The 22,607-nt window shown below is 39.4% G+C and overlaps 1 protein-coding gene and 1 long non-coding RNA gene across 6 annotated transcripts; one reads left to right on the top strand and one right to left on the bottom strand.

The window, feature by feature from the left end:
* The first annotated feature begins 4,672 nt into the window (after positions 1 to 4,672).
* LOC131255130 (pathogenesis-related protein STH-2-like) lies at positions 4,673 to 5,518 on the top strand. The gene is made up of 2 exons (XM_058255825.1): positions 4,673 to 5,094; positions 5,217 to 5,518. The coding sequence occupies exons 1-2, from the start codon at positions 4,911 to 4,913 to the stop codon at positions 5,516 to 5,518; spliced, it is 486 nt and encodes a 161-aa protein (XP_058111808.1). The 5' UTR covers positions 4,673 to 4,910.
* A 5,386-nt stretch (positions 5,519 to 10,904) lies between these two features.
* LOC131255697 (uncharacterized) lies at positions 10,905 to 17,528 on the bottom strand. Of its 5 annotated transcripts, none has more exons than XR_009176253.1 (8): positions 17,262 to 17,528; positions 16,597 to 16,799; positions 15,092 to 15,180; positions 14,729 to 14,882; positions 13,775 to 13,888; positions 13,520 to 13,609; positions 11,398 to 11,577; positions 10,907 to 11,309 (listed from the first exon to the last, which is right to left on the bottom strand). It is a non-coding gene; the product is annotated as an uncharacterized LOC131255697 (long non-coding RNA). The 5 variants fall into 5 exon arrangements; XR_009176252.1 differs by having other exon boundaries at positions 10,909 to 11,309; positions 16,597 to 16,836; XR_009176254.1 differs by lacking the exon at positions 17,262 to 17,528 and having other exon boundaries at positions 10,905 to 11,309; positions 16,654 to 17,251.
* Positions 17,529 to 22,607: the final 5,079 nt, after the last annotated feature.

Raw genomic sequence — 22,607 nt, forward strand, 5'->3', positions numbered from 1 at the left:
TTTGCCTAGGTGGCCCGCCTGAGTCACAGGTCTGCCTTAGTTTAACATGGAATTATGTATCTAATGAATGGAGAGGATCTCAGACACCCCACACACACTCACGCCTAGTGGGACTTCACCGATTTCCCCACCTTGAAGCCATAGTTTACTCATACGATAACGTTCAAAGTATTAAGTGCATGTGACATCCACCGCATCAAACATTTTGTTCCTATCACGAGGATCTTCTCATGCAATAGTTAGTCATATGTACCATCTTTTTGGTGGGGCCTGCCCGAATGGATGTACATCTTTTCGTTTTTTTTTTTTTTTAAAAAAAAAAAAAAAAAAAAAAAAAAAAAAAAAAAAACTTCTACAAAAAAAAAATAATAATAAATAAAAAAAATTGGACCACACTATATAAAATAATGTGCAGGCATTGGTAAATAGAGAAACACTAGTGTGGTCCAGCAAATGAGTATACATTATGGAGTATTCCAAAAGATAATTCTCACGATAGGGCCAAATTATTAGTAGATGAGTTAGATGTCATATAAACATGAATATTTGGAAGTTATTTGATGGTTGGACCATAACATATGGTTCAGCCTGCTAGTCTCGAGACTTCATTTAATTTGACCGTACACTGGCCCTTATTTTTTATGGGCCCACTATGAACTATATGTGAGATTTATTCTGATCATTAGATGTGTAATCCCATTTTAGGCCAGAACAAAATATTAGGCTGACTTGTGTTTCCGGTTGGCCACACTAAGGTAAATAGTTGGGATTTTACAAGGCCCACCATGATTATTATATACAATCCACTCCAACTATTAGATCCCACACTAAAAATTAAGCCGTTAGCACAAATATTAAACCCTTCTCTGATTCAAGTGGGCCACACCAAGGGAAATACTTTGGAGGGTGGGTTTGCCCTATACATGGTTTCCAATTGCCTGGTCCACCTCAATCAAGAATAGGGCTCAGTTTTGGACTCTGGGCCTAACATGAGGTGACACACCTGATGGTCGGGGTGGATTTCACATAAACACCACTGTAGGGCCCATCAAAGTACCACCCTTTCCCAAAGGCGAGGTGAAATAACTACTGTGTTAATGTGAAATCCGCATGGACCATTAGCTGGTCATCTCATGTTAGGTTGAGGGGCAACAATTCACATATGTAATTCCTATGACCCTAACAATTGAAAACAATATATAGGGCAAAACTCACCCTCCAAACTATTTCCTTTGGTGTGGCCCAAATGAATCAAAGATATGATTGAAATTTGGGCCTTAGACCAAAATTTTAGTATGGCATCTAATGGTTGGAGTGGATTTTATATAATCATTACGGTGGGATCTATAAAAATCAAGGGTGGATGTCTCTCCCAACTCATTCCCTTGGTGTGGACAACTTGGATCATAGACCAAAACTAGTTTTTAGCTTGCATACAAATCTAATAATCGGAGAGGACCTCACATACACATCAAAGTAGGATTGACAATGGTTGGAGTGCATTACCCATAAACATGGTTGGAGTGGATTACACATCTAATGGTTAGAGATGATCTCACATACACATCATGGTGGGCCCGTGAAAATTCAACGGTGGGCGTTCGTCTTCCCACTTATTTGATAAAAAAGGTATACATTTTCAAGAGAGTTCTCAAGTCCAACCCGATTAGACCAAAAGCTATATATACTCCATGTGATTACTTCCAAAGTATCATGTGACATCCAACTCTTCCAAGAGGTCGTTACTATCAAGATCTCTTGGTACAATTTTATTTTATTTTTTATTTTTTTTATTTATTATTATTATTTTTTTTTTTTAACACACGCACACACACTACCCCACACACTCACGCTGGTGGAATTTCACCACCTATGGGTACTCAAACCCTTGACCGGGAGTTGAAACTCCTGAGAGTCTACCACCCGAGCAAGAGTAAGGACCCATCTCTTGTTACAATTAGCTATAGGTGTACATGAGTTGAGCCAAGGCGAGCTTTGCCCAGCTTGTGCTTGACTCAGACTGATCGAGTCTCAGCTCATGCTCAGCTTGGCTTGGCCTTCGAGCTCGGAAAAGCAGTTCGTGCTCAGCTTGGCCGAGTTCAAGCCGAGTTCGAGCTGAGTTTTTGGATCTGTGCTCTACTCAGACGGTGAGTAGTCGTGGGAAAAAATGGAGAGAGTGGGTTGCATTGGCAAGGTGCCCCATTTCATTTGGGTCTAAGCCCAACCTCCGCATCTGATCAAACAGTCTAGCTGCTGATTTAAATAAGTCATTCTTACAAAAACCAGCAATCATGGAGGTGAAAGAAACTAAATCAGGATCCTGCGTTCTAACAAAAACCTTCTGAGCCTTATCCACCAACCCACATATAGAATAGAAGTCAATCAAACAATTCTCAATCCTGCAATCACCGTTGAGTCCAACTCTAACAACAAGAGAGTGCACTTGTTTCCCAACACCAACCACGGCCAGGTTAGCGCAAGCCTGAAGCACAACATTACAGGTAAAATCATTGGGAAGAACACCGGATTCGAGCATTTCTACAAACAGAGAAAACCCAATTCCCCAAAGACCATTCTGAATGCAACCAGAAATAATTGAAGTCCAAGTGACAACATTTCTCTCAGGCATTCGCTCAAACACATAGAACACATCCGAAATATTCCAAGTCAAGCCGAGTCGAGCTAGGTCCAGCTCGAACTCGACTCAAAATATTCTGAGCTCCCAAAAAAAGGCTCGACTCAGTTTGAACAGAGTTTTGATCCGAGTCGAGTCGAGCTTTTTCAAGCTGAGTCAAGCAAATTACCGAGCTTACACTGCTCGTGTACAGCTCTAGGTGCAATATTAGTCTCAGTACTATCTACAAACCAAATGGGCCATACCTAAAACAAGCACATTAGTAAATGGAGAAACATAAGACTAGTCCACTAAATGAGTACAATAGTCAATTCCTATCTACAAATCAAATGGGCCATATCTAAAACATGAACATTAGTAAATGGGTCCTTGCTATTGATCCGGTGGCAGACTCTAAGGAGTTTCAACACGTGGTCAAAGGTTCAAGTACCCATAGGTGGTGAAATCCCACTACTGTGTGGCCCACCACAATGTGAATGTGACATCCAAGCCACACCAAAGAAAGCAGTTACTAAAGAAAAGTCTACCTTTGATTTTTACAACTTCCACTACGATGATTATATGAAATCCGGAAGGTCATGATTGCCCAGTGCATTGTTTCCAAACAAGTAGTCCACTTGGATAATAGATTAGGGTGATTTTTGGGCCCTTCACATAATATGAGGCAATGCACTCGGTGCTCAGTGTAGATTTTACACAAACATCACAGTGGTTGACTCAAGCAGTACTGTACCCATTTTCTCACATGCGCACCCAACCGAGCGTTAAAAAAAAATGTTATTGGAATGTAAATTCCTTGTTATTATGTAGTTTTTTGTAAACTTCTCTAAAAAGTTTTAACATTTGAGACCTTTGCCAATGTCACTAGGCGTGTTAAATCATGCTAATGATGACAAAGAAGAGTGTGACACAATAAGAGAAAGATCACCTTCTTCTACAAGTGATTAAACATTAAATCCATAAGGAGATTTTTTGAGTCCATTATAAAATAAGAAAGAAAATTCAAGTATTTTATTGAATAATGTTTTTATAATTTATCAATTATACCATTAATAAAGAAAATCTATACCCTAATTCAAAAATATCCAAGTAAAACTTTTCTAAAGCCTACTTTCTCAATTCGTTTAGAAGTTACTCCAAAGTAAAACTTTTCTAAAGCATAAGTTGCCAAAAATAAAAATGTCTAGATAAAGCTTACTAGAACAGTCTTAGCATTATTACAAGTGATTTTTAAAAAAGATGAAAAATCCTAAAACTCTAAAAATTAAGGAGATACGACAAAAATACAAATTACTAAAAATAGTCAAATTTTCTAAAATTATAATTTTGATCCGAAAGTGTGTGTTTTCTGTTAAATGGGGGTGTGCGACCTTCCATACACATCGATTGACCATGAAACCATTGTTACATAAAGATTGATAGTTGTGCATTTTGTGACAATGTCTAGAATAGGAGTTACGAATGATTTACGACCCACTTCGAACGCCAATTTTTACTTATCTTGAATGAATTTCTTCAATCTGAATGTACTTGGGCCCAATTATATTATGCTTTATGTAGGACTGGAAGAGATCTAACAGATTACTTTCACTTCATTTGAACTTCTCTTGGTCCGAAAAATGCATTTGTGGCATGTCAAACATCAGATGAACATGTGCCACATGTGTTAGTAGGGCATAAGTCTGGGATCTAGTACATTCATCAGAATGGCACTACTATTTTGATGCCTGGGCGCCTAAGCATCCGGTTGATCCACCCGTCAGATGGACCATGGCTTGCAAATATACATGTGTAAGTGTTTGTCTATGTATACACCTGTTTACAGTATTGTTTACAATATATAGTAGCCCTGGTTAGACCAGATTTTATTTTTGGTAAACAATGTAAGATCTCAGCAAACCGATGGATGGACTAGATCTAACAAGTATGTGCCATGCTCACGTGTGTGGCATGTACACAAGCTTTATGTCGCATGTATGCGCTTATCAAAACTCAATATTACCTCAGCTACAGTACAAAGCAAGGGATCTCCGCATTTTTTATTATCATTTGTCTCAACCTGCATGCATTGCCTAGGATTGGAATATATGAGAATTTTCAATGTATTCGTTGGAGCTAAATCCTATGAAAGAGAACTCACTTCTCCCACCTCCCTTTCTACCATCACCATCTATAAATATACATGCATCTTCTCATCTTTTCGCAAGCTCAAGTCCACCTAGCTACTCAAAAACCACAGTCATAGACTTTTATACTCATTAATAGTATTGAAATCATGGTCGCTGGTACTGTGGGTCATGAAATCTTGTCTCCAGTCTCACCATCGAGACTCTGGAAGGCAATGGTGAAGGATTCCCACAACCTCATGCCCAAGCTCATGCCTGAAATCATATCAAGCATTGTCGTTCTCGAAGGTGATGGTGGGGTCGGCACAGTCAGACAGTCCAACTTCACTGATGGTAACTAACATAATTTATTTTTATTTTTATTTTTTTTTTAATACTTAATATGCGTTTAAATAAGTTTGATAACAGCATTATACTTCAATAAAAAAAAATGCGTTTGTTTTGTTAATGTGCAGCCATCAAGGACTTCAAATACTGGAAGGACTGCATAGATGAGATCGACGACAATAACCATTTGTTCAAGTACTCAGTGATTGAAGGTGGTCTACTTGGGAAGAAAGTGAAATCAACTACATTTACACTGGAGTTCAAAGATGGCATCAATGGTGGAAGTGTATGCAAGTTTCACGGAGAGTTTGAGACTGTAGAAGGTAACCTGCCAAAAGAAGATGAAACAAAGGAGATGATGGGAAACATGGATGGAATGTTCAAGGCAGTAGAAGGATATCTCCTTGAAAATCCAAATGCATACATTTAGCTTTGGTTGATTGTACGTCTTTCACCTTTCATTTTGCTTGATTGTTGAATAAGTTCCATTTCCTTGAACTGCATTTTCATGGGAATAGGAAGCTTGTTTAAAGTAGTAGTTAATGTCTAGCTAATAATCTTTTTTCCTCTATATTGTGATTTTAGTGGTACACCCACATAAAGTGAAAAGAGTGTTAAAAAGAGATGGTCACTTTGTTGTTTTCTTTATCAGTGATTTGAGGTCGGATCCACTATAAACCTTTTAGATTAATCTTAACCTACAACACAATATGTGGCACTCACCATGATGTGTGCATGAAATTCAATCCATCTATCATGTGTTGACCCTCATTTCTACTTGGGTCCCAAAATGTGGATTGATTCAACATTCAGGTGAGCACACAATAGAATAATTGGGATGGGAATACCCATTATTAAAAACCTTTCAGATTTTCTGTGGGACCCATCATGTTTTGTATATACACCATCCATTCCATTCTGAAGATGTGCCCCACCAGGACAATGGTTAAAAAAAAAATTAAAAAAAAATAAAAAAAAAGGAAAAAAAAGAAAAAAGAAAAATGCGGGTTCGGCCGTTTCAATCCGAGTGAGTGGAGTTTCTTGAGTTTTAAAGGCTAGGATTGTTCCGGGGATGCAAGGCTATTAAGAATCGGCGTTCAGGATCTAAGAACATGGTCGAAAGAGGGCCGTATACTGTTCTAGGACCTGAGAACTAATGGAAAATCACAAATAAACGGTTCTTTCTTCGATCTGGTTTCACTGGGTGGTTTAGATGGGTCCCGCAGATATTGTGGGACCCAGTTTTCCGGACGGAAAGATTGAAAAGTCGGTGGTTTCCCTGTTTTCGCAATTCCTCACGTTTCTTACGTGTTTTGATCGAACATGTGATGGGGCGTCGTTCGTTAGGATTTCCAGCTGTTTACGCTTTCTCAGATTCGTTTTTAATGTTTCTGATGAGTTGGAAGGAAGACGAACGGTTCAGATCAATCTTGATCTAAAACCGATTCAACGATTATTGGCGGGAAGGAAACAATTAACGGCTTACAGTTTCAGTTGTTGGCATGATCCGCGTGAATGGAGATGGATGGATACGATGTCAGCATCCAACGGTTGAGGATCGGGGAGAAATTCTCTCGCGGATCGACTCGGAACGGAGCGATCTAATTCCGTTTTCGGAATCTTCTTTTACACGCAAACAGTGATTTGCGATCAAACTCGGGCGCACGCGTGTGCGTGAAAACGTATGGTATTGAAGAGGTTTTTGTCGGATCTCTGTTACGATCACGATGAACGGTTAAGATCACCTAGAAGATGATTAATGGTAGGCCATAACCCGACGAACAGACGGACAGTCGTCCGTTTCAAACTCCCCGGCGCGGGAATGGCGGGGAGGAAGAAGACTCCCTCTTCTCCTGTCGTTTCGTTGGGTTTGAACTTTAAGTTATTTTATTATTTTTATTTTTTGTGGGGTCCACTAGGGACCAAATGAACGATCTGGTCCGTCCACTGTATGACCCAGCCCTGTACTGACCCAGGGAAATTTTCTGGTATAGATTGGACTTCTAGGTGGGCCGCACATCGCATATCTTTATCAATTTATTGTAGATTTAATGTTGTTGACGGTCATTTTAAAAGCTATTAATTGGTATATCCTCATTTAGTTTTTCGCCTGTATAATACATTTTCTCCGTCTAATAGGATGATATTGTTAGATCTGAATCAAATCATAAAATTGATTCTCATCAATTTTTTAATTTTATTTTTCCTTTTAAGAGATCACCCACACTAATTTGAATGCTATGGGTTTTATGTCTCTCAATTAGCAAATGCATTAAAGATAATTTTAATAATATTCATTTGCAATTATTATAAAGTCTAAAAAGTTCAAATTAGCACATAAGGGCAATTAATCATTATTTGTCTAACCAAAAAATTTTACTTTTCAAATTAATTAGACAGCTATGCAATATGCTAATGTAACTCCATTATAAACGTCCTGCAGAGACATTCATATGTCACGAAAAATAAAAATATTGCATCTGCCAAATATTACCATGGCAACTTATTTCATCGTTTTCTCATTGGGATCATGCATGTTGGTCGTCACTCTGATAGAACTGATGGATGCATACATAGTGTGTCATGTTATGTTCTCAATTATTATTATTATTATTGATGATGGATTGATTGAATGACACAATTACATGACCAAGTTTGAGAGTTGAAATATGAAACTTAGCCGATGATCAAATCAACCACATGTGAAAAAACAAGTCGATTCACCTCCCCATCTCAGGACAAGGTCCTGATCAAATGCAGGTGGACAACTCCATATTAATTATGTCTCATCTCTTTTTTTCCTCTCACCACCTAGTGAAAGAGAGGCAAGCAAGCATACTACCAAATTGAAACAAGAGCACGCAGTCCACTAGACAGAGGTGTAAGTGCATAGTCCTTTACACGAAGGCATGAGTATGCAACTCAAAGGACATGTGAAGTGCCGAAACAAAGCGCATGCTGTTACAGTCCCAAGAGAGCGGCACAAGCAAGGTTTAAGAGTTATAAGCACAAAGAGAGGATAGAGAGAAGGGAGAGGCTGAGATCTAGCGATTAGAGCTGGGCACGGGATGACTCGACTCGGCTGACTCAACTCGTCTGACTCGTTTAGACCCAACTCGACCCGAACCGAATCTGTAAGTCAGTCCGAACCGAGTAGGCTTTGCCCAATCCGAACTCAAACCGAGTCGAGTCCGAGTTACTCAGTAACTCGACCCAAAACTCGATCCAAATCAGTATAGGCCAGACTGGACTCAGATTGGGTCAAGCATGCTGGACTCGATACCGAGTCGGAATGAGTTGGGGTCAGGCCTATTTCAAAACCACATCAAGTTGGGTCAGCCCTAACTCCGTCCGACTGGACCCAATGCCCAGCTCTACCAGCAATGGAGTGAGAGAGGTAGAGAGGTAGCCTTAAATTGGAGAGATGAGGCAAGGAAGGAGAAACTACAAAAACGAGAATAGAAATATAGCGGATGAAGAGCTATACTCAAACTAAAACTTATTAATAAATAGTAAAAATGAAATTAAAACAGGATTTTAAACATCGATCGAATGGTATTTCAGGTTGGGTGGCTAAAATAGCTCGTCCTACCCCAAAATCATATATGGTATGCCCGATAGCTTATTCTGGCCTGCGAGATACATTCGTTTTTAAGTTCTGACAGTCCGGTTTACTTCTGTTGTCAACTGGACCTTTTCTGATCCATCTTGGCCGCAACCAGCTCTACATCAAGAGGCCACCGCTTCTACCCTCTCCCCCCATTCCACCAAGTGCTGGGGTTGGTGGGCCCTACTAGGGGTTGCCACTTGTCAAAAACCAACAATTTTAAGCCACCGTATATACACATTGGTCCACCTTATAAGCAACCATGACCAATGACATTGTCATTGAAAAGGTGGACCTGTCTATCGGACCAATCGATTCATCAAGTGGGCCCACATGTATACTGAGTAAATGCACCTGATGTCCATTGGTTTCTATAAGGTGGCCCACTTGAAGAAGAATGTACATGATTTCTGCGTCCAACCATCTTTTAGGTAGAGCCTATTTTTTTTCAGTAGCTCAAATGTCAATGCATGTAGCACTTAGGTTTTATGGGCTCATTCGATAGTAACATTCCATCTATATTAAGGCCCTCGTGGGATTAAGGAAATGAAACGGTGAATTTTATCATGAAGTTTTGAAATTCATAGATTTGCATTGAATTTAGATTTGACAAATCCCAAACACCATTGTTTTGAAATGAAGCTTCAAATAATTCCTCATTTTGTGGATATGCAAGGTTTTTAGATTTTCTAGATATTTGGATTCGCCCTAAATCAAAGATTTTTGATGGTTCAGATTGGCAAATTCATTAATTTCACAAATCTTTATTTATTTATTTATTTATTTAAAAAAAAAAAAAAAGTAGATTCAAAATTCAAGAATTTCACAAATCCTGGCACGAAATCCCTCACCCCAAACATCCCCTAAGTATATTCTTATTTAAGTTCTAAATATTATTTCATAATCAGTCTAACTTATGCAACCAAACACACACAAACCAAAATCTTTGATTTTTAAAGAGGCAACAAAGGCGGGCTAATTTAGATCTACTCCTGATAACCAAGTAGGAAAATAATTAATTTCAATTAGAAAACATATGTAAATCTCTCCCATTCACAGCAATAAATTACAAAGAAAGAAATTCTAGTACAGGTGTAAAAAAAAAAAAAAAAAACAAAAACAAAAACAAAAACAAAAACAAAAGGAAAAGAAAGAATGGATGTGGGACTAGGGCTTGTGGGTCCTCTTCTTATACTTATCTTTGATCCAGTGGAGGCTAAAAGAGGTGCCTTCCTTAACCTTCTTAATGCCAGAGGCAGCAATCACCTTTGTTTTCTCCAACCTTCCTCCCATTTCTGCTCTTGCCACTCTCTTTATTCCGATCTGGGACTGGGTCCGGATCGCTGTAGTCCCATTGATCACCCCACGACGTTCCATACGAGCTATTCCTCTCCATTCAAACCTTATCAGAAAACCCCAACACAAGATTGCAAGAAAACCCAAATCCTAACTTGAGAGAGAGAGAGAGAGAGAGAGAGATTTCCTTTGCCAAGTGGTGGAGGCGTACGTACTTGGGATATTAATATAGATTTATATGGGGTTTGATAGATAGACTCGGTTTGGCTACCCCTCCTTAATAATTGGAATTTTTACCGCAGAATTACTAAGGAATTTTGATAAGCATCCTTTTTCAAGGGATGAAATGATCCAATCACGTGACTAAACGTTCCTTTGGTAAGCATCCCTTCTCAAGGGATGAAATGATCCAATCACCCTCATCTACTTTCCTTCTTTTTTTTTCTTTTTTTTTTTTTTCTATAATTCGTTGGAATCACCGCAAGAAAAGGGAGCTTTAGCCTCGGTTCAAAACTGTGGCTAAAAAGGTTAAAAACTGAGGCTAAAGCTTTTAGCCTCAGTTTTGCCTCAATTATCCAAACCGAGGTTGAAACCCCCGTAGCTAAAGGCTTTAGCCTCAGTTTTAGCAACCGAGGCTAAAATGACTTTTATAGCCTCGGTTCTTCAAGTGAAGCTAAAAGAATCTTTTTAGCTTCAGTTTCCTCGAAATGAGGCTAAATCAAAATTTTAGCCTCTTTTGTTTCCAACTAAGACTAAATCCAAATTTAGCCTCAATTGCCTCCAACCGAAGTTAAAACTATTTTTAACCTCAGTTCTCAGCAACCGAGGCTAAAGCCTTTAGCCACGGGAGTTGTAGTCTCAATTTATGTAACTGAGGCAAAACCGAGACTAAAGATGGATTTAGCCTCTTTTGGCATCAACCAAGGCTAAATTCGGTTTTTGACCTCATTTCTCTATCATCCAAAGCTAACAATATCATAATCAACAAATGATTAAACCTGTGCATATTTCATCCATTTAACATTCATCAAGACAACAATTCTGCACAATATCAACAAAACAATTAATGGTCTATTTAATTTTTTCAAAACAAAATACAAAGACACATGAACTGCCACATACCCTTCCACATGAACTATTTCAGTAAGGTCCCCTTCTGGATCGATCAAATGTCTTCCTTTCCTAGCCACATCTCCTGGCAGATGTCTACAACACCAACATCACTGGCCATGATCACGCGTCCACTGTGTGATGTAAAAGTGACTGGGGCGCAATCCATTCCGGTCCATTGTCACTTCGAGATAGCGGCCATCAGTAACTACATTTATACAATAAATATAAGTTCAAAATACTTATGTCACATGCAGAATCATTAAAGCATGAAGCAATTCCAGCACAAACTTTACATGATATAAGTGCGGGTCCATCTCATGGCTCCATAAGAGCTGAAAAATATTCGTATAAGGCTTTTCTATCACGATCCATGTTTTTAACATTTTGCCACGCCTTAGGTATCATCATCATGATAGCTTTAGGCAGACTTCTGCCAGCATGAACCATAAGCTCCAAGACGCCATCAAATGTTCCTAAAACAATCACAGATCCAATTCAGAAAACTCCAAGCTTGAAATATGCAATTAAACATGAGTGCATTCATATTTAAATGTGTGTACACAGACACAATCACAAGCATGCACATGTATTTGTGCACGCACATAGAAGCAGAAAGACAGAACTTGGCCTATGCCCACCAACACACATCTATTAAAAAATGCTTGGTAAGCATAAGGTCACCTGAATCGGAAGAGCTGGCATCGATGACGGGTAGAAGCTTCTTCATCTCATTCTTTGACAAGCCCAGTTCCTTGCATTTTAGAAGACCATCACCTGAAAAGTGTTTGTTGAAAATGAGAATGGACCTGTAAGGAAATCAAATAACCACGGCATCAAGTCCAAGTTCCATTATATTTCCCTTCATGAAAATGAAAAATTGTCCAAGAAATAAAAAGCAAGTTTGGACGGGTAAAAAGAAAAACACTGCAGAGTCACGATCCATTCGTAAGATGGCTGAAACCATCTTTGATTAATAAAGTAACATACGCTTATTGAATGAAGAGAATATATTTTCAAACATGCAAACATCAATGGAGTGGTATAGTAAGTCATTCTAAAAAAACCAATTGAACTTCAAATTAGTTAAACCATTCGAACTTCAAATCAGTTAAGTCTGTGCGCACGGATGCACTATTGAACTGACTTGCATCCACTCTCACCATCCTTTATCTATTTTCTCTCCTATGTATCCTAAATTTCTGCCTCTACCATCCTTTATCTATTTGCCTCCACATTCTACAGTATCCACTCTCACCAAATAGTCTCCTTCCTTCACATTGTTCCCCCAAAACAAAACCTTCCCTAACCTCCATGCATCGCAATCTCATGATTGGTCTTCAATTCTCAGTCAATGGATGTAGTCAGACAGTTTTTCTTCCTGTATTAGAGCTTTTTGAAGAATGTATGGGACGGTGACTCAGAAACAACCTGAACTTATAAGCACCAGTTATCCACCACCCTTGTCGATGGCCAAACATTCATCATCTTCTCAACATTTTACTTAGAAACATCATAACATGATGTGAGCCAAATCTCTTAGAAGCCATAGATACATGAATAATATATGGATTCTAATGTATAAAACCCTCATAGGAGATCTAAATAGCAAGGTTATGACAAGATCAAGCCAAACAGTCTTTTTTAACTGATTTTCAACAGGTGCATTCATTTGAAGTCAACAATCTGGCCTTAAAATTAGCACTTAGCCCCTTCAATTTCAAAGTACATAATCAATTGCATGCTAAAAAGGCATTCTATGTTGAACCTGCTGCTTCAATATTGCAGTCTTCATGTGGATGTGAAATAAATCACAGAGCATGTGCTCACTCTTAAACATGAAATTTATGAAAATTTCTAGATAGTCAGAGAAGATAAGAAGAAAGAACAAGAACAAGAAGAAAACAAGATATGAGTTGTACAAGATTTATATATATATATATATATATATATATAAAAGGCACCTGAGAAACATGCGACTACTGTGCCAATAATCAACAAGAAGAAGAAAACAGGTTCGAATTTGAACTTAATTGCAAAACAAAGAAGCTACTGTACAAACCAAGTTCTGAAACATATGCACAAGAAACATGGAAGCTAGTCCATGTGGAATCAATAGAAATAAAATCATAAATCAGTAAGGAAAAATATCAATCAAGTCATACAGCATGATACTTCCACACAGAATCAAAAGAAAATCACATACAAATCATATCAGATCCTTATCTTTCATTTCTAAATTTCTCAAATCCCACAAAGGCAGTCATATCTCAATTTCTAGATATTTCATGTGAAATTAACAGTGACGCAAATAAAAGAAGAAAAATCTTCATCAATCGATCCAAAAATTCTCAAATTCTATTCTAATCGATCGAACCAAAAAAGATGTGAATTACCTCGAATAGATGTAAAGATTACCTGAACATTGAATTTCTAGGGTTCTTTTTGTCGCTGAAACTTGAATGTCTGCCTAATATTTTCGGAAATCATCTGAAATATGTTGAAAAGCTCAAACCAGAAAAGGAAAATGGCAATCTCAGTTACGGATGCATATGAACAAAATCGACAGCAATGTGATAAGAAGAAAACAGAGAAAGGAAGGAGAAGGCATGAATTCTCAGTCATTGAACTGGAAACAGCATGTTCTCAGAAACAAGAAAGGCAGTTCAATACCTCATCAAAGGCAGCACCAATCATTTGAAGTCCAACAGGAAGGCCGGCAGGTCCACCTTCAATCAATCCATATGGCAGCACCAGTGCAAGCAGTCCAGCCAAGTTAACATTCACCTGCACCAATAATAATATCACTTGGTTTTATTTTATTTTATTGATGGAATCATTGAGGAAAAAAAAAAGCGCAGAGGAAGGTGACCCTATTGTCACTCCACAGCGAACAAGATATAAAACAAAACAAAAGACAAACACACACAAAGCAAATGCATCCTGAACTGAAACACAACCAGCGGCCCAGAAATTCAGCCAGTCACCCAAGAAATTCAACCAGCGGCCCAAGTAACCACTAGGGAGCAATACTAGCCGCAGCCCCTTCCTCTATTCAATTTCTCATGTGAATTTAACTGACACAATTACCCTTCATACAGACAAAATTCTCCCTCCAAAAATAATTCTTCCTCCATATAGTTACCTTTTCTGGAGGGACTCTTATACAAAAGAAAGCAAATGCATCCTGAACTGAAACACAACCAGCGGCCCAGAAATTCAGCCAGTCACCCAAGAAATTCAACCAGCGGCCCAAGTAACCAATAGGGAGCAATACTAGCCGCAGCCCCTTCCTCTATTCAATTTCTCATGTGAATTTAACTGACACAATTACCCTTCATACAGACAAAATTCTCCCTCCAAAAATAATTCTTCCTCCATATAGTTACCTTTTCTGGAGGGACTCTTATACAAAAGACTTCCCAAAGAACTCTCACACGCGTTGCATGCGAGGCCCATCCTGTATAGATTAGTCTTTCCCATGAAATTCTGCTGATGGAACAAGCTTTTGAAACATAACCCCAACAAATTCAACTAAGACCATTAATCTACAAGTAACAGTTCATAGGAAAAAGGAAAACTGACAATTTATAACTACAAAAGCCAGAAAGGCAGTGATTTACTTACAAGAATCCGACAGCAATTTGGTTCTCATAGTTCAAACCATCAGACATTCTTAGATCTCCAAGGCGATCACCAAGAAGTAACACATTAGTTCTCTTCTTCACTGAGGCATTGCCATCGTTTGGCTCCTCAGTATCTCCTAATTGGTGATGACGTGCTGCAGCCATATCAAGAGCATGCTCAAAATATGAATAGAAGAAAGAAACTGCAATACTAATACAATATACCGACCAGGACCAGCACTGTTTCCTCCAATAGTTGTTGAAAGTTTGCTGATATCAGAAGTCAACCTAATAACCAGCTACAAGCCACTAGCTAATGGAGTTCATTAGCAAACAAAGCATGAAGCAAAAAAGCATGGCCCACCTTTTTCCAATCTGCAACCCTCATTTCAAGACAGCTCTTCGGATTCTTTCGCATGTAAAACACATAAATACACATAAATACGACTTGACCTGAAAAAGAAAGGACCAACTATTCAATGATGGTGAACTACAAAAAACAAAAGGATCACAAAACCCATGATGGTGAACTACAAAAAACTCATGAAATGTAATAAAACATAAATATATATGTAAAAGATCACACATAAATGAATCCCAGCTAAAAACTACCTCTGGTTGAGCCACACCTCTGATTTCAGGTTTCAAGTTTGAACTTCTTCCTATCTGTCCTGAATGAATATGTATTCTTCTTTAGATCATGAATGACAATTCAATCCTGTATTGATGCCAATGGTCCATTGGCCTGACAGCACACCACTTATCTTCAGAATAAGAAGAGACCTTGCAGAAGATCTCTTCATAATTGTGTTGTGAATCTTACTCACATCATAAAATAATAGGAAAGTTTGATGTGCCGTACATGTTGTTTTTGACCCGGATTGTCCTACTCTACCAAGGGTATCCACGTTTTTTCTCATGAATCAAAAGTACCCATTCTCCGAAATTTTCAAAAGGCACTTGCCAGAGTGCCTCAATAGGGCCTTTCCTTTGTCTTTTAATACAATGGAGATGGTTGAAATGAAAAAGAAAGAAAATAAATAAATAAAATCAAAACTTCAAACAATGAGATCTGAAAGGAAAACAGATCTATAATTTTCCATTGCATCATCAGAAAAGCTACCGATATGCTAGATCGCCTTCCATACTAACCAAACAGTACATCTCCTCTACTCCATTTCAGTAAAAAGACAATAGAACAAAACTGATAACCATAATCCAAACATGAAATATACGAACAGATCTACCATAAAATCAAACCATTACAAGCACCAAAACCTAACCCTAGATCGTTCTGATCTATCAAGTTTAGCAAAATCTCCCAAAAATAGCAGAGAAAACCTAATTTAGAGATAGGGAAGCTCAAATCTCAGTAAGAAAAGATAATAAAAAGCTGAGATTCATCTAGCGTGGGAAGCAGATTGTGACCTACCTGGCCTGCACGAAAATGGGTGTATATGCCCCTTGTTTATCTAACGTGAGAAGCAGATTGTGACCTACCTGGCTTGCACGGAAATTAGTGTATACTCTCATGTTAAGTAGCAAATAAGTTAAGTAGCCATCATTACATTTTGAAGGTTTATGGATTATATGACAACTAATATCAATTTTCTCTAATCATGAAATGATGAAGAACTCGGATGAGCTGCATTCACTTACCATGATTTAATGCTAGATGAAGCATTTTGTGAAATGAAACGGCACAATTATAGGAAGAAATAACAAAAGAAAACCCATTCACAAAAAACTAGTACAACTCAACCATTTATTGTAAACATGCAGAATAAAATAACACAGAAATTTAAATATTTCTAGATTATTGCAGATAGCAAAGACTCAGAAGCAAACAATTCCTTCAAATTTGGTTACCTTCAACTCGTCTTGAGCCTTTTCCCCAGTCCAAAACTTTGGCTCCTCCAACATTACCTCCAAATGAAGGACGAGAATGTAAATTGCTCAAGGCAGAAGTTGCAATCACTCCAATCGCATCAGATCAAAGATCTAGACCTCGAAAGAGGATATCTGAGCCGCTGATGTGTGCAAAAGCTTTCTTTCGAGTAAAATCCCTAGATCTGAAAGAACAGAGCAAAAGGCAGGAGATCTCTCCCACTTAAAATATCGACGATCAGAACCTCAGAAATCGTAGATCTTCTAAAATCGAAATGTCTCGATCAGGCAAAAAAAGAAGCACAGATCGATTGATATCCCTTCCAATAAGGTAAACACAGCTTCTATATATATCATTGATCGAAGATCTAGGCTGCGGAAATCACAGATCTTCACAACTAAGAGCTTCCGCAGCTGAATCTGCTTCCATTTCAGCCGATTGAAGATTATGAGTTCAGAAGACACGTATTTTCGCATCTACGAGCTTTCCGGGTATGAATCTCTCGATTAAAGATCAGAAATCGCCAGAAAAATGAAAGGAGAGATCGAGAGAAAAGGGGCGGAGACCAGGGTTTCAGCTCTTTTTCGAGAAACTGAGATCGAGAGAAAAGGAGCGGAAGGAGCGAAATGAAAAGAATCGAGCTTACCTTGAACTGATTTGGATCTGGATCTGAATAATAAGGAGGTCTTCTGGCGGCTCTCCTTCTTCCAATCGAGAGAGAGAGAGAGAGAGAGAGAGAGAGAGAGAGAGAGAGAGAGAGAGAGAGAGAGAGAGGGCGTGGATCGAAGCAGAGAAGAGGAGCTGAAGTATGGTTGCTATGGTCAGCTTATTAACTGAGAAATGCTAGTGTATTCCTTCGACTGGCCTCACACGTGGAATCAAGGCACAGGTGTGTAAGATCAGAGTCACTCGTCAGGCAATTCCTAGTGTACGGATACAATCTCTAAAAATCAGGCTGATATATCATCAGTGCCACACGGTACAAGGATAAATCACTACCATTTTCAAAATGGTGGCGAACTATCACAGCAGTCCAGCTCTCGACAAAATCAGATTGTGAAAATGATTTTGGACCAGGACCCAATGTATGGTAATTACTGTAACCTCAGGCTGGGATATGGGCCACCTGAACTGTGGACTGGAGTGATTTTTGAGATGTACGGTCTAAATGAGGAGTGAATTCATCAAATCTAATTGATCCAGATGAGTGATGCATAATTCAGGTGGACCACATCAAAGGGAACTATAATGGACATTGGGGAGGGTGATGGCCAAATGTTTTAATTGGTGGTTGGGATCAACCTAACTAAATCAGGTTCATTAATGGGCCCATCCATGGTAAGTCTAGACAGATGAACGGTCTAGATATCACACACGTATGACGTGTGTACTAAAATGGTGCAATTGATAACTATGGTTTAGATGGTAGACCTTTAGCCTCTTTTATGTAATTGAGACTAAAAAGTTGACTTTTCGCCTCGATTCCTATGCAATTGAGGCTAAAAGGTAGACTTTTCGCCACGGTTCATGTGCAACTGAGGCTAAAAGGTAGACTTTTCACCTCGGTTCCTGGCAACTAAGGCTAAAAGGTAGACTTTTCACCTCTGTTCTTATGCAATTGAGGCTAAAAGGTAGAGTTTTTGCCTCGGTTCTTGTGCAATTGAGGCTAAAAGGTAGACTTTTTGCCTCTGTAATCGAGGCTAAAAGGTAGACTTTTCACCTCGGTTCATTGCAGAGGCTAAAGGAGGTTTTCGCCTCGGGTTCTGTCAAAGGGAGGCTAAAAGGTAGAGTTTTGGCCTCGGTTTGAGGCTAAAGGTAGACTTTTCGCCTCGGCTCCGCAACCGAGGCTAAAAAGTGGACTTTTCATCTTGGTTCCTATGCCGAGGCTAAAAAGTGGACTTTTCGCCTCGGTTCTTCTGAGGCTAAAAAGTGGACTTTTCGCCTCGGTTCTTATGCAACTAAGGCTAAAAAGTGGACTTTTCGCCTCGGTTCCTATGCAACCGAGGCTAAAAAGTGGACTTTTCGCCTCGGTTCCTATGCAACCGAGGCTAAAAAGTAGACTTTTCGCCTCGGTTCCTTAGCAAAGCTGTTCATTAGTAACCGAGGCTAAAAAACACATTTAGCCTTCATTTTTTCAACTGAGATTAAAAAGGGGCAGACTTTTAGCCTCATTTTTCACCAACCGAGGCAAAAAAGCAAACTTTTAACCTCAGTTGCTCACCAACCGAGGCAAAATGGCAGACTTTTAGCCTCAATTTTTCACTAACCAAGGCAAAAAGGTAAACTTTTGGCCTTAGTTACTCACCAACTGAGGCAAAAGGGCAGACTTTTAGCCTCGGTTGCTTACTAACCGAGACAAAAGGACAGACTTTTAGCCTCAGTTGCTCACCAACCGAGACAAAAGAGCAAACTTTAAGCCTCAGTTTCTGACCAACCGAGGCAAAAAATGAACTTTTAATCTCAGTTCCTTTACAACTGAGGCTAAAAAGCACATTTAGCCTCATTTTTTTGAACCGAGGCTAAAAAATTAAGGCTAAAGGCCTACTTTCTTGCAGTGAATAGTGCATGTGGCCTCAAGTGGTGATTGGGTGGGCGTACCAGAAAATGGGTTGGCTGCTTGGGTAGGCCCCACCGTGATATTTATGTAGCCATGACCTCCAGGTGGGCCACCTCGTGGTAGGCCAAAGTGCCAAATATTACCTTCATCCAGTCCATCCATCAGAATGGCACCACTATTTTGAGAAAGCGAATTGCTTGTGACACCGGGCGCAGGCCCGCGGCTGTGTGGGGCCACATCATCTTTTTTGGCACGTCCGCGAAAGGACAGGATTCTAGAAATCAGGCAGATCCAAAAACTCATGTGGGCCATACCACACGAAACAGCGGGGATTGGACGATTGTCGGTGACAGAAGCTTTATATCAGGACGATATTTGTGCCTACAGTTTATCTGAGTGGTAATAGGGTATAAACATCATGGTCAGCTTCAGGAAGGTTTCAACAGTGGACGTTTCCGTTCACACTGTTTCATTGGTGTGGCCCACTTAAATATTGGATCTGCATGATTTTTAGAATTCTGTCCTATTGTGGTCTTTCAAAACAGATGGACAGAGTGGATTTGTCAAGTACATTTTTGTGGACCCCACACAGCCCTGGGCGTAGGTATATCAGGCTTCCCTATTTTGATACCTTGGGCCAAGAATCCATTTGATCCACCAGTCAGGTGGACCAAGCCATCCACCTGTTTCCAATATTGTAGCCAACCTCACTACAACACAAAGCAAGGGATCTCCTCATTTTTCATTATCATTTGTCTCAACCTACATACAACGCCTAAGATTGGAATATATTAGAATTTTCAATGTATTCAATGGAGCTAAATCCTATGAAAGAGAACTCACTTCTCCCACCTCCCCTTCTACCATCAGTATCTATAAATCTCCATGCATTTTCTCATCTTTTCACAAGCTCGAGCCCACCTACTTAACTAAAAAACGACAACCATAGATATATCTACTCATTAATATTAGTATTGAAATCATGGTTGCCGGTACAGTGGGTCACGAAATCTTGTCACCAATCTCACCATCGAGACTCTGGAAGGCGATGGTGAAGGACTCCCACAACCTCATGCCCAAGCTCATGCCTGAAATCATATCAAGCATCGTCATTCTCGAAGGCGATGGTGGGGTCGGCACGATCAGACAGTCCAACTTCACTGATGGTAACTAAAATATATATTTTTTAGTACTTCATATGGCTTTAAATAAGTTCAAAACAGCTTTATACTTCAATTAAAAAATGTGTTTATTTTCTTAATATGCAGCCATCAAGGACTTCAGCTACTGGAAGGACCGTATAGATGAGATCGATGACAATAACCGTTTATTCAAGTACTCAGTGATTGAAGGTGGCCTACTCGGGAAGAAAGTGAAATCGACCACATTTATTCTCGAGTTCAAGGACGGCATTGATGGCGGAAGCGTATGCAAGTTTCATGGGGAGTTTGAGATGGTTGAAGGTAACCTGCCCAAAGAAGAAGAAACCAAGGAGATGATGGGAAACATGGCGGGAATGTTCAAAGCAGTAGAAGGATATCTCCTTGAAAATCCAAATGCATACATATAGCTTTGGATGATTGTGAGGCCTTCACCTTTGATTTTGGTTGATTGTTGAATAAGTTCCATTTCCTTGGACTGTGTTAGCATGGGATTGTTTCCAAATAGTATTAATGTATTGCTACAATAGTAATATTTGTTCCTCTATATTGTGATTGTAGTGGAACATCCATATGAAGTGAAGAGAGTCTTAAAAGAGGTTGTCACTTTGTTGTTTTCCTTATTAGTGCTTATGGTATGCTTTGTACATACCATCCAATCCATTTAGAAGATATGCCCCACCAGGATAATGCAACACTTTTAAAAAAATCACTTCAAAACTCAGTTAGGCTATACTGATTTTAGAGCGTTTGGGTAATCTATTTACACGATGTGCCCTAACTGTGCCTTAAATTGGGCTTATTTGAGAATAGTGGTGGCCGGGCTAGGCCCGTTGCCTAGCCCAATTCCTGCCCATTGTCACCCTCAAGACGGATTGGTTGGTTTGAAAAGGTCCATACACCGTGTCTCGCTCTATAGTTGACCGATGTAGTTACAGTTGGGGTGTGAATGGGCTGGGTTGGGCTAGTTCCTGTCTTATGAAACTATGAAAGCCCAATCCATAATATAATTACCAGAGTACAGCCCCTAACTAGCCAACTAGATAAGCATCTACATGAGGCCTAATAGGATATACTATCTAGATCTGGCCACCCTATATCACATGATGGGCCAAAGAAAACGGGCCCAATCACAACCCCGCCCATCCACTTTTCTGACCCATTAAGTGTGACCCATCATGCATAATATAGGACTAGAGCTGTATGGGAACTCAGTTAATTAACTTGCTCGACTCGACTAAAAAAAGCTTGACTTGACTTGACTTGTCTCGAAATTGGGTTCAACTAGAGTTGAGCTGATTTTTTTAGCTCAAAAAAATTTTGAGCCGAGTCAGAGCTTGACTTGACATGGCTCGGAACTTGACTTGAACTTGACTCGGTTCGAATAGATTCGACTCAGATCATCATGCAATGCACCAACACGCGCCACCTGTGTGAGATGCGGCAATGTAGTTGTCCCAAGTGGTGCTCTATGTGATATTACCACCCCAAAGTCTAGTCTGGTCCACTCATCAGTCGATCCATGCATGAACCATTGAACATGGGCCGTGGATGATTTTCATTCCATCCACTCATGTTCTGGCCCACCTCATGATTTTCACATCAAAGCATCCACACCTCTACACATGGTCACCTTTGAAGGGTGTTTATTATATTGGTGTGGACCCATATCAAGCCCATTCATCATCATTATACATAAACTTGGGCCACGAAAGGATATTAACTAGCCCAAGTTTAGCAGAAGGTCCGTCACAAGACCCACTCACACAGCCCACAAGCCCAAAATAATAATCCAGACCAACCATGGTGAGCTGTGCGAACACGCTTGATGGACCAGCTTGCCCCATCCCCAGTCATAGTTACTAAGGGCACGTTTGGATTGTAAGTTGCTTAAGATAAGTTACTTATATCACAAGAAACTTATCTTAGTTTTTACTCATTAAGAAGATAAGTATGTTTGGTAAACAACCTACTTATCAGCTTCTCCTCTCTCTCTCTTTAATCTCTCCTATGCCTCTCTTCATCAACTTATGAAAAGTAGAAAGCTAAAAAAATTAAGTGTAGCGATTAAGTACTTTTGAAGTATATATATATTAAAAAACGCTTATAACTAATCATAAACCAAACTTATATGAAATGAGTTACTTATCTACTGCTGTAAGTAGGAAAAGTAATTTATTTTGTGGTATCCAAACGGACCTTAAAACAGTACAACAAAGCAAGGTCCGAGGGGAAGCAGATTGCTTGGTGTGCCGTGGTGTGTTGATGTCCCTGG

This window comes from Magnolia sinica, chromosome 9 (assembly GCF_029962835.1).
Source record: "Magnolia sinica isolate HGM2019 chromosome 9, MsV1, whole genome shotgun sequence".
Taxonomy (NCBI): domain Eukaryota; kingdom Viridiplantae; phylum Streptophyta; class Magnoliopsida; order Magnoliales; family Magnoliaceae; genus Magnolia; species Magnolia sinica.